The sequence below is a fragment of the Sturnus vulgaris genome, chromosome 28 (assembly GCF_052056855.1).
Source record: "Sturnus vulgaris isolate bStuVul1 chromosome 28, bStuVul1.hap1, whole genome shotgun sequence".
NCBI classification, from domain to species: domain Eukaryota; kingdom Metazoa; phylum Chordata; class Aves; order Passeriformes; family Sturnidae; genus Sturnus; species Sturnus vulgaris.
In genome coordinates this window covers 2,784,401-2,795,401 of record NC_142270.1, presented here as the reverse complement: position 1 = coordinate 2,795,401, position 11,001 = coordinate 2,784,401, and the positions used below count along the sequence as shown (strand labels likewise).

At 52.4% G+C, this 11,001-nt stretch overlaps 1 protein-coding gene and 1 long non-coding RNA gene across 2 annotated transcripts; one reads left to right on the top strand and one right to left on the bottom strand.

Moving 5' to 3' along the window:
- Positions 1 to 5,976: 5,976 nt before the first annotated feature.
- LOC148220977 (bifunctional methylenetetrahydrofolate dehydrogenase/cyclohydrolase, mitochondrial-like) lies at positions 5,977 to 8,918 on the bottom strand. Its single transcript, XM_088179865.1, has 3 exons — positions 8,786 to 8,918; positions 7,792 to 7,976; positions 5,977 to 6,458 (listed from the first exon to the last, which is right to left on the bottom strand). Exons 1-3 carry the CDS (start codon positions 8,869 to 8,871, stop codon positions 5,977 to 5,979), a joined length of 753 nt encoding a protein of 250 aa, XP_088035991.1. The 5' UTR covers positions 8,872 to 8,918.
- A 1,504-nt stretch (positions 8,919 to 10,422) lies between these two features.
- Positions 10,423 to 10,801, top strand: LOC148220976 (uncharacterized). The gene is made up of 2 exons (XR_015808646.1): positions 10,423 to 10,533; positions 10,615 to 10,801. It is a non-coding gene; the product is annotated as an uncharacterized LOC148220976 (long non-coding RNA).
- The last annotated feature ends 200 nt before the right edge of the window (positions 10,802 to 11,001 follow it).

The window sequence follows — 11,001 nt, the reverse complement described above, 5'->3', positions numbered from 1 at the left end:
GTGTGTCTTTCCTTCTGGCCAACTTTGGTATGCTGATGGAGCCCACCCTCCTTTTCCCAAATTGCTGGCTACCCAGTAACTTCTTCCCATCATAGTGCAAGTTTCTAAGTTGTGTTTATTATAGCAGGCCGAATTGATATGTGTGAAGGCAAGGGTGGATACCGTGCATCCCTGTACCCAGTTGTCTGGTGACACTTGGAACAAGCATCAGCATTATTTCCTTTTATCATCATTAGCAATAGGATGACTCCCATGACCATTTTCATCCCTCTGCCTCCCTCAAGGCCTACGGGGTTGCTGCCAGTAGCCGAGGTTTGTTTAATCTTCTCGGCAGCAGGGAATATGTCCTGGGCTCTCCCACTTTGTCTTTCTCTTTTGGTAGTGTTTCTTAATTTTGTCCCAGCTTTTAGCTTTAACATTCCAGTACGAGGTACAGCAGTAAGAGCACAGTATACACAATCCTTGCGACACTTTCTTGCCAATACCTCTGCTCTGGCTCTCTTTCCTTATTCCATTCTCAAATAACTCCCACCAGTTCTGATCATCAATTTCGATTTCTCCTTGTGCTGATAGGGTATTAATACCTTCATAGTTTCCTTGCATTCATTTCTTCTACACTGGACACATAATGCCAATGGGGGATGCCCACCATAGGAATGACACCACCACAACTCAGTACAATATGGACACCTTTTCTTGATGAATGGGCTACACCCGGGTTTGGGACAGGTGAATTTCAGTCCTGATTAGGAGACTTTTGAGACGAATTGATCTGATATTGACATCAAGTCTTCTGAATTCACACTTTGAGGTCTCCAGGCTCAGATGTCACTGTCCAACCTGCAGTAGCAGGGGTTACAGGACCCTTGACTCTACTCACATGTGTCCATCCCATTTCAGCTGTTCTCACAGCTGTTTCAGTTGTTAACACAACTAAATACGGTCTTTCCCATTTTGGATCCAGATTTTCTTCTTTCCATACTTTAATTAACACATGTTGTCCTGGCTTAATCTTATGTATGGCAAATCCTAGAGAGACAGTTTGAGCTAAAATCCCCTTCTCTCTTAATTCTTCCAAGTTTTTGCTGATTGTTATTATGTAATTCTGAAGAGAAGGGTCCTGAACGAAGGTCGGATCAAGGTGTACTCCTTTAGGGTAAGGCATACCATACAGCATTTCATATGGTGAAATCCCTGTTTTTGAATTGGGCATTGTTCATATATTAGACAGGGCTAGTGGGAGGCACTTTGTCCATGGCATTTTAGTCCCAGTCATTAATTCAGACAGCTGTTGTTTTAATGTTTGATTCATCCTTTCAGCCCTCCCAGAACTCTGAGGGTGCCAAGGTGTGTGATACTCCCAGCTGATGCCCAGTGCCAGGGTCAGGAACTGAAGCACCTTTGATGTAAAGTGCATCCCCTGGTCTGAGTCTATTGCTCGAACCAGGCCATACCTTGGGATTATGTGTTCCAACAATATTTTGGCTACCACTTGTGATGTGGCCCTAGCTGCAGGGTATGCCTCTACCCAGTGGGTTAATTGGTCTACTATCACTAGTAAGTATTTCCTCCTTCCTATTTTTGGTAATTCTGTAAAATGTATTTGTATTCTTTCAAAGGGTGTGTAAGCAGTTTTCCGTCCTCCTGAAGGACCTTGTCTCATACCTTTTATATTAATTTTCTGACAAGTTAAACAACCCTGTACGCTCTGCTTGCAATATCAAAAATGCTGATGCATCCAAAAAAATTTAAAAATTGGTCTACTAGTGCTCAGGTTCCCCAATGTTTTTGTTGGTGTAATTGTTCAATAATTTGTCTGGCCTGGGTCTTAGGTAAAATTTCCCTGCCATTTGGTAAGACCCATTTATTCTCATGCTGTTCTGCCTTTAATTTTTTAATTGCTTCTTTTTCCTGAGCAGTAAATAGCTTCTGTATTTCCTGGTTGGGACTGAGATCTCTAACTGTAGTACTTAATACAGAAACTGGTTTTTGCTCCAATGCTGCTTTTTTTGCTTCTTTGACAGCCAGATTATTCCCTCTTGTATGGTAGCTTGTTCCTTTTTGCTGCCCTCTCATATGGACCACAGCAATTTCAGTGGGGTCCCTGAGAGCCTCTAGCATTCTAAAAATTAATTCTTGATGTATCAACCCCTGTCCTTGAGTGTTAATTAACCCCCTTTCTTCCCAAATTTGACCAAATGTGTGGACTATGCCATAGGCATACTTAGAATCCATAGATATTGTTCCTTTTTTAACTTCTAAATAAGACAATGCCCTATAAAGAGCAAATAGTTCACAAGCCTGAGGGGACCATGCTGTGTTTAATGGTCCGGATTCTACTAATTTCAATTCTTCTCCTCCTACTATGGCATATCCTGATTTTTGTTTTCTTTCTACCACTCGAGAAGATCCATCTATAAACAATTTTACTCCATCCTTAAATTCAACTTCTCCCAAGTTAAGTCTCATTTTTGTTTGTAATTCTATAACGCCCACACTATCATGTTCTACATTTTCTCCCAGTTCCCCATATAGGAATTGTGCAGGACTTTGGGCAGTTGTTGCTTTTAGCTCCAAATCTGGGGAAGTGATTAGAATAGCCTCATATTTTAATATTCGGGCATCAGTTAACCATTTCTCAGCTTTTTGATTCAGAATTCCCCTGACGTTATGAGGGCTGTGGATCACTAGGGGTGCCCCAAAGGTAATTTTTCGGGCTTCTTCAATTAAAAGTGCTGTGGCCACTAGGGCCTGGAGGCGTGTGGGCCAACCCCGACTGACAGGGTCGAGCAGTTTAGAATAAAATCCCACTGGCTTTCAACTGCCTGCCCATTCCTGGGTGAGTACCCCATATGCTGTTTGATCAGAGGTATTTACAAATAACTGAAATGGTCTCTCCAAGTCTGGGAGACTGAGTACAGGGGCTGGAATTCAAGCATATTTGACCTTTTCAAAACTTTTATCATCCACCTCTGTCCATTTTAGGCGATTAGTGGTAAGTTTTTCATATAGAAATTTTACTTTCTCACTAAATCCTTCTATCCATTGACGACAATATCTTCCTGGAACATTTTTTCATCCCCTATCCGTTCTTTACAATTTTTCTTTATGTGACCTTTCTTGTTACAGTCAAAGCAGGTTCACCTTGGTGAATTATTTCCTGCTTAATTTCCTTGTTTTGGTGGGGGTTTTTGTGTTTTCCCTCCCCCTTTCTGCTGGGTTTCTTTCTGTGTTTCACGAACTGCAGCTATGAAGATTTTTGCTTTTACTTTCTGCTTCTCTTCATCCCTCCTTACATAAACTTTTTGTGCTTCTCTTAGCAATTCCTGTAACCCCCGATCTTGCCAACCATCTAACTTTTCTAATTTCTTTCTAGTATCTCCCCATGATGGAGCAACAAATTGGGTTTTGAGGAGTGCCTGACCCACTTGTGTGTCAGGGTCTATCCCGGAGTACATTTGGAGATCTTTCTCAGCCACTCCAACCAGTCAGTCATGGATTTGTCCTTTTTTTGTTGTTCACTGAAGGCTTTATTAATATTTTGTCCTTTAGGAACTGATTCTCGGATACCTTTAACGAGTATCCATCTTAAGTCCATCATATTCAGGCGATGGACATCATTCTGATTATCCCAGTTAGGATTATTTAATGGCCATTTCTGGTCTCCCCTAGGTCCAATCTGATGCTCCCAGTCCCATACCCTCATTCCAGCCTGTCTGATCATTTCCTGCTCTTCCGTGGTGAATAGGATACTTAATATAGATTGGAATTCCATCCAAGTATACATACTTGATCCAAGGAATTGATCTAGTCTCTCCGATACTCCTATAGGATCTTCTAATAGTTTTCCAATTTCTTTTTTAAAGTTTCTCACTTCCCCTGTGTTCAAGGGAACATTTACAAATCCAATTAATCCAGCCTGTTGTCCTGCTAATGGCACTTCCCTCAGGGGGTAAAGGCGAGCCTTTGTGTCGTTATCTCCCTCCTCTCTGGTGATTCTATCTCTCCTGGTATTCCTTTGACTGGATTGAGTTCTTAGAGCTGTGGGAGTACCAGGAGGAGAAGTGGGTGCGTGGAGGGGGGGTCTCCTGTATTTTCTGTATTATACGGAGGTGGGAGATTATCGAGGGGTTCCCAGGTAACCTTTTTTTATCCTCATCCTCTTTTTCTTTTAAAGTCTATATCAAGGATGGCTCGGACTGTTTTGCCCACAGGGCAGCATACTCACATTCCTCTCTGTTCAATGGTTCTTTACAAGCCACATATGTGTTTAATGCCTGACAAATTCAACCCTCAAATGATCCCAACATGGGCCAGTATAGGTTATCTTTACGGATCATTTCTCTGGTCCATTCCACCATGCAATATTGAATCAATTTTTCTTTACTTTTTCCTCTGTATACCACCCCTGTGTCTCAACATTTTAATATTACTCCCAAAGGGCTGCCTGGTGCTATTTCTGGCAAGCTACTTGTCTTGTCTTTATTTTCCCGGTCTCCTTGTAGACCAAATGAACTTGAACCTCTTCGTGGGTCCCTGGGACTCAGAATCTTACTCTCTCTTTGTCCCATTTTTACCTCAAGGGACTGTCTTGAGGTGTTTGTACTCCCCGATGTGTTCCACCCGAACCCCTGCCTCTCCTTGGGTCAGGATGGACTGGAACCTGCCTCTACCTGGGCTGGGATGGCAAAAGCAGCTTTTCCCTTCTCCCTCTGTGACTGGTGTGTTGCAATCTGCTTTTCTTTTCCTCCCCCTTCCTCCCCTCCCTGGGTCCTGCCTTTGCCTGGGCTAGGATGGGAAGGACCTGGCCTCTACCTGGGCTAGGATGGGAAGGACCTGGCCTCTGCCTGGGCTAGGATGGGAAGGACCTGGCCTCTACCTGGGCTAGGATGGGAAGGACCTGGCCTCTACCTGGGCTAGGACAAGAAAAGCAGTTTCCCCCTTTGTGCTCACTCGCTTCGTCCGGTCACCGGCCAGGTCCCTCGCGGGATGCTGCAAACACGGATAGAAGGACTCCGCTCTCGCTCCGCAGCAAAGGCCACGTCTCATTCAGGCAAGCACACAGTCACCCCCACCAAACCACACAGATACTCACAGTCCCATGCTCCCGTCTGGGTCTTCGTGCACGAGAATTCCAGGTGATTTTGCCGCGGTCTTCCGGGGAGATTTTCCTTGCTCAGTCTCTATGGTGCTGTACGTCGATGGGTCCCGAGAATCACTGACGAACCGTGGCCACAGCAGTGGGGCGCCTCCCCGAAATCGCAGTGCCTCTCAGGGCTCCAAGGACGGCCCGGGTTTCGGCACCAAATTGTTATGAGAGACAAAAGTCTCGATATTCAGCAACATTTAGATTGCTTTATTTGATATAGAAAGAGCAAGCAGCGCCCTGGGGAACGTGAGGGGTCACCGCCCACTCCACGCTCCACCCAACCTCGGTTTGCAGCCTCTTCTTATACTGTGGGTTCTCGTTGTAATCTATAATTTTTGGATTTTTGTTGTCGTAAGTAGTGGTGGTTGAATAAACATCCTTACACAAATTCACAAAGCCTTTGGGTGATAATCAGTCACAGATAGCCATCTGGGCCTTGTAGATAACCACCAGAGTTCTGGAGTCTGGTTTTTGGGATAGGCAGCATTGATCAGACAAAGGCAGGAAGGGCTATCGGGAAGTCTGATTTTGCAAGCTGGTAGCTGATACATCTTATTTGGAAAACATAATATATTATAACGTAACATAATACAACATAATATAACAAGGTGATTTTAAACAGAATTATTTAATAATATAATTTATCTAGTGTCCATGCTTCACTTCAGAGCTTAGTATTCTTGTTTATACAAACCCCAATGCTTTTGTGATAAACACAAATCTTTTATCAATTATCAAACGACCTCAAGCCTTGAACTGCAATTGCGATTCCAAACTGGAATTGTGACATCAAATTGGAATTGTGACCTCAAACTGGAATTGTGACCTCAAGTCTTGAGCTGCACTTGTGACCCTGAGCCAGAGCTCTGACCCTGGTGCCCCTTCAGAGCTCCGGGCCTGAAGCTCCCCAGCACTCCCAGTTGCAGGCTGCCAGCTCCCAGGGCAGGGCACTGCAAACACTCTGCAATCCCAGCCCTGCCCACAGCCAAAGGATTTCCAGACAGCCCCAAGGCCTCCCCCAGCTCCAACTCCCAGCCAGGAATCGATTCCATGGCCCGCAGAGACAGAACCCTGCGGGCAGCTGGTGCTATGGGGACGATCAGGGCAGGATCCCCCTCCGTGCTCCCCATCCTGCAAGCCTTGGCAGCGTTCTGGGAATGCAGCAGGGGGCAACTGAGCTGCTCACCAGGCAGGGGAAGCTGCACCAGCAGCCCGTCCACGGCTGCATCGCTGTTGAGTTTGCCCAGGAGCTCCAGCAGCTCCTCCTCGCTGATGGAGGCCGGCCTGAGGATGGTCTCGCTGCTGATCCCTGCACCCGCCACAGCCACGGCGTCAGGCAGCCACAAAAGGCCGATCCTGCCACGGTTTGTGCATTTCAACCGCCCCGGTTCGCTGCCTGCCTGAACGGGGGAGGAGCACGCCGAGCATGGAAGGCTTTGTGCAGCTCGCGGGCTGGTTGAGGACAAATTTGGGAGGAAACTTTTGAATCAGGTCCCTTTAGGAAAAAGGAAAAAAAAATTGGAGACAAGTGGAAAAAAAACCAAAACTGTTTATTTAACAGGCAACACACCTTCCAGCACAACAATGAACAATATCAAACAGCAAAACCTCTCGCTGTTGCCAAGAGATGACAGATTTAGAAGAGTTCTTTCCGTGGCTGCCCGGCTCACTCAGGCTCTTCTCAGCCCCTCCTGTGCTGGGGAATGCCCAGGCCACGCCCGGGGGACCACAGGTGTGAGCTCCCGGTGCTCTTCTGGGTTTTCAGTCCAGAGCAGGTTCAAACGGCTCCAGGAAAACAGAAAAAGGGAAAAAAACAATCCAGGGGGCTTCTCTGCCTCAGCTAGCCAGAAAAGTAACCAAGAGCAAAGGAGAGCTCTCTCTTGCTGTGCAGTGCAGACAGCACAGTCTGTGTGCAGGGACGGGGGGCAGCAGTGCAGTCTCTGATAACAAATTCTGCACTTCGTCTTCACCCCCTTTCACTCCTGGAACCAGTCTTAAAATTGCAGAATTGAATAGTCAACACCAACAGAACAGACCATTTGGGGATACAGGCAGCATACAGTCACCCTAAGACAAAACACCTTCACAAGTCTGGGGATTTGTTGTGGAGGATGATTACGAGGGGCTGCAGCAAGGGGTGTTTGGGACCCTCCCAGAGCAGGGAGAAACCCAAGCAAAGGCTGCTCCCAAAACAATAAAACCACAGGACCTGAGAGGCCTCTGGACACGGTAAAAAAGGGATGTTTGCCTAAAAATGGCAGCTCCAAAAGCAGCTCCAGCTGTTCAGGACCCGGGTTAAATGACACCATTGACTGCCCCAGACCCTGAGCAGGGCCTTGGATTGCAGGATGGGAAGGAGTCAGAGAGCAGAGAAGGAAAAAATGGGAAAAGCAAGCCAAAAACTCTCTCTGGTGTTTTTTATGCCTCTGGGAGAGCTGAAAAGCCCCAGTCACAGAGCTGGAGTTGCCCCGAAGGATCCAACGGATCACATTTAAACACACCTCAGTACAAGTGGGCAGCCACAAGAACCCAAATTCTGGGTGAAGCTGAAAAGCCAACAGGTGGGTACATCCCAAAAAGCTTCCAGCATCGAGGATTCCCAACCACACCACGCGTTTTTGGGCAGGAAAGCTCTCACTCACCCACATCAGCCGCTGCTTTGGTTTTGTTGAGGCCGTGGGAGAGGCTGGCAGGGTTTTCCCCCACCAGCACCACGCTCAGGTGGGGCCTCCTGTTGCCCGCAGCCACCCACTGCTCCACCTCGTGCCGCGCTTCCTGCCGGATCTGCCGGGCCAGCTTCCTCCCCGAGATCACCACGGCATCCCCCCTGCAGCAGCACAGCGTCACCACAGCCCCGGGGCCACCAGCTGCCAGCCCCGGGCACCATGGAGCAGCAAAACAGGGGGGAGAGGCTCCAGCCCTCCTGCTTCGGCAGGGCCTTTGGCAGCAGCACCTTTGAGGCTCGGTTCCAGCATCAAAGCCGGGACCAAAGGAGGCAGAATCACAAGAGCCCCAGCTGGAAGGGACCCACCAGGATCACTGATCCAAATCCTGCCACTACACCCCAAAATCCCGCCCTGTGCATCCCTGGGAGGGTTGTCCAAACATTCCAGGAGCTCTGGCAACCTCAGGGCTGTGCTCATTCCCTGGGGACAGCTCCCAAACTCACCGGGATCGTCCCCCAAGAATGGAGACCGGGCAGGCCTGGGCTCCCAGGGAGAGGGAGAAGCACCAGAGGCTCTCGGGGACAAAGAGTGAGCTCAGAACACGGCTTGGAGCAGGGTGGGATGATCGGGGGTCTCACTCCCTGTCACACCAGGGAATGCTCGGGGGTCTCTGTCCCTGTCACACCCGAGAACGCACGGGTTTCTCTGCTCCTGTCACCCCAGTGCCTGGGGGTCTCTGTCCCGTTCATTCTGGGGGATGATCTCGGTGTCTCGCGGCCGCTGGAGGCCCGCCCGCTCAGCCCCGAACCGCAGGGGCCAATGGGGCCGCGACCCCGGCCCGGGGGGCGCCCGAACCGGGCTGGGCCTGCCCCTGCACAGCCCTCAGCTAGCGAGCGGCCGGAGCGGGCCGGCCGCTGCTCCCACCTGCCCCCCAGCCATCCCCGCACACCCCCGCTGTCCCGGGCCGTACCGGGCGGCGCTGAGCTGCAGGCGGCGGGCGCGGGGCTCCAGCGCGGCGCGGCTGAGAGCGCGGAGGGGCCGCAGCACCGAGGCCATGACGGGACTGCGCCTCAGCAGAGGCACAAACAGCGCTGAGGGCAGCGCCGCCGCCGCCGCCCTTTATAAAGCGCGGGAAGCCCCGCCCCTCGCCCAAATCAACCAATGGGGCTCAGCCCCAAGAATGATTGATTCGCACTTGCACCTGAATCCAAGCCCGGCTGCGGAAGAGCCGCTGGGGCTGAGCTGAAATCCGCAACTCTCACCTGGGAGCCACCGCGGCAGCTCCAAACGGCACGAAAAATAACAGAAACACCGCGAGGTTGTTTATTCGCTATGATTGCTGTCACCTCCGCAGCTCTCACTACGGGTACGGCGTGGGTGGATGAGAGGCTGGACATGACCCCAGAGGTGTCCTGGGCTGACTCCCAGCCTAGGCAGCAGCTCCGGGGGAATTCTGCCCCTGGGCTCTGTTCACCTGAGACCTTACCTGCAGATCTAGGAACCCACCCAGAGGATGTGGAGCTACAGGGGCCTCTCCAGAGCCATTCTAGGAGAGCTGGGAATGTTCACCCGGGTAAAGAAAGCATCCAGGATGAGCTCCGAGCCCCTTGCAGGGCCTGAAGAGGCCCCAGGAGAGCTGGGGAGGGACTGGGAGCGCCCGGAGATGCTCCCAAAATGGCGGCGTGACCCCGGCCCCTCCCCCACCCCGCCCTCACACCTGCCGCCCACACCCCAGGCCCGAGCCACGCCCCTTTTGGAACCCTCCTCCCGACCAATCAGATCGCTCGCTCACGGTCTGGCCACGCCTCCTCTCTGTGTCCTCACAATGTGGAACGCTGTTTGCTCCGCCCACAACCTTGGTTCTCGACTCCCATTGGCTGTCGCCCAGGTGGGTGGGGCTTGTTCTGGGTATATAAAGAGGGGCGGTGGGCCCCTTTGGATCAGTTCGGGATCGGGAGCAGCGGCGGCAGGAGGAGGAGGAGGAGACCCCCGGCGAGGGGCCCCGAGGAGCGCACCGGGAGGACACCCACGGGGCGGGGGGAGATCGGCATCGTCTACCGGGCAACGATGGGCGCGGAGACCCCACCAATGGCTCCGCTCCACGGAGACCAACCCACCCATCACTAAGGCGAGCACAGACCCCACCCGGCCCCTCCCAGCAACGGGACGGGGGCGGTGATGTCCTGACCTCTCTTCCTATCTGCACGCAGGATGAGGATGGACAAGACGGAGACAGCCCGGTACTCCCCTTGGATTGAGGAGGGCGGACAGCGGGGCGAGCATCCGCCCTGGGGCCACGATGAGGGACACCGGAGTGAGGGCCCAGGACACGGCCCGGAGCGTCCCCCGCGTGGAGTGCGGATGGCGAACACCCGGGCGAGGACGACGGAGAACGACGGAGACGCCGCGCCCCCGATTCCCCCCGGTTCATCCCCTGGGTAAGGCGGACGGACACCGGCCGGAGCTTCCCCGCGGGGCGAGGACGACGGCGACACCGCCCCCAGAACCCCCCGGTGCTCCCCCGGATCGAGGAGGCGCCCCGGGCTGCCAAAGCTGAGGTGGACGGGGACCACCCGGGTCACCCCCTGACCTCTCATCCCCACACAGGACCAGGACGGAGACGATCCCGCCCCCATAGCGGAGGAGCGGCAACGACGGGCGCGGAGACCCCACCAGAGACTGCTCCGCTCCACGGAGACCACCCCAGCCATCACCCAGGTGAGCACAGACACCACCCGGCCCCTCCCCGCAATGGCAAGGGGGTGGACATGGCCTCACCCCCCTCCCATCCCCACGCAGGATGGGCATGGACACGACGGACACACCCCGCTCCTGCCAAGGGCTGAGGACGGCGGGCACCCCCAGAGCATCCCCGGGGCCAGGACGGTGGAGACACCGCCCCCAGCGCCCCCCGGGGCTCCCCCACAATGAGCAGGCGCCCCGGCCTGCCAAAGGTAAGGACAAAATAAAATGGGCAACAATCACATCCAGTGCTGTGCCTGATCTTTGCTTTCCCAACGACTCCCTCGCCACCCAAACCAACCACAAAGCCCCCGCCTGCCCCCTGCCACAGGAGGATGGAGACCCCCGGCCCTCGGCCGGCCGGGGAGCACGGATGGCCCGGCCTTGTGTCCATCCTCCTCCTCCTCCCTGGGCACTCCTGGGGCTCTTCAGTCCTCTCCTGGC

Excerpts from the sequence above, each read along its gene's own strand:
- LOC148220977 (XM_088179865.1), bottom strand. The coding sequence starts at position 8,871 with ATGGCCTCGGTGCTGCGGCCCCTCCGCGCTCTCAGCCGCGCCGCGCTG. Across the intron at positions 7,977-8,785 it reads CTGCAGCTCAGCGCCGCCCG|GGGGGATGCCGTGGTGATCT; the intron begins GTACGGCCCGGG and ends GTGCTGCTGCAG. Across the intron at positions 6,459-7,791 it reads CAAAGCAGCGGCTGATGTGG|GGATCAGCAGCGAGACCATC; the intron begins GTGAGTGAGAGC and ends TGGCGGGTGCAG.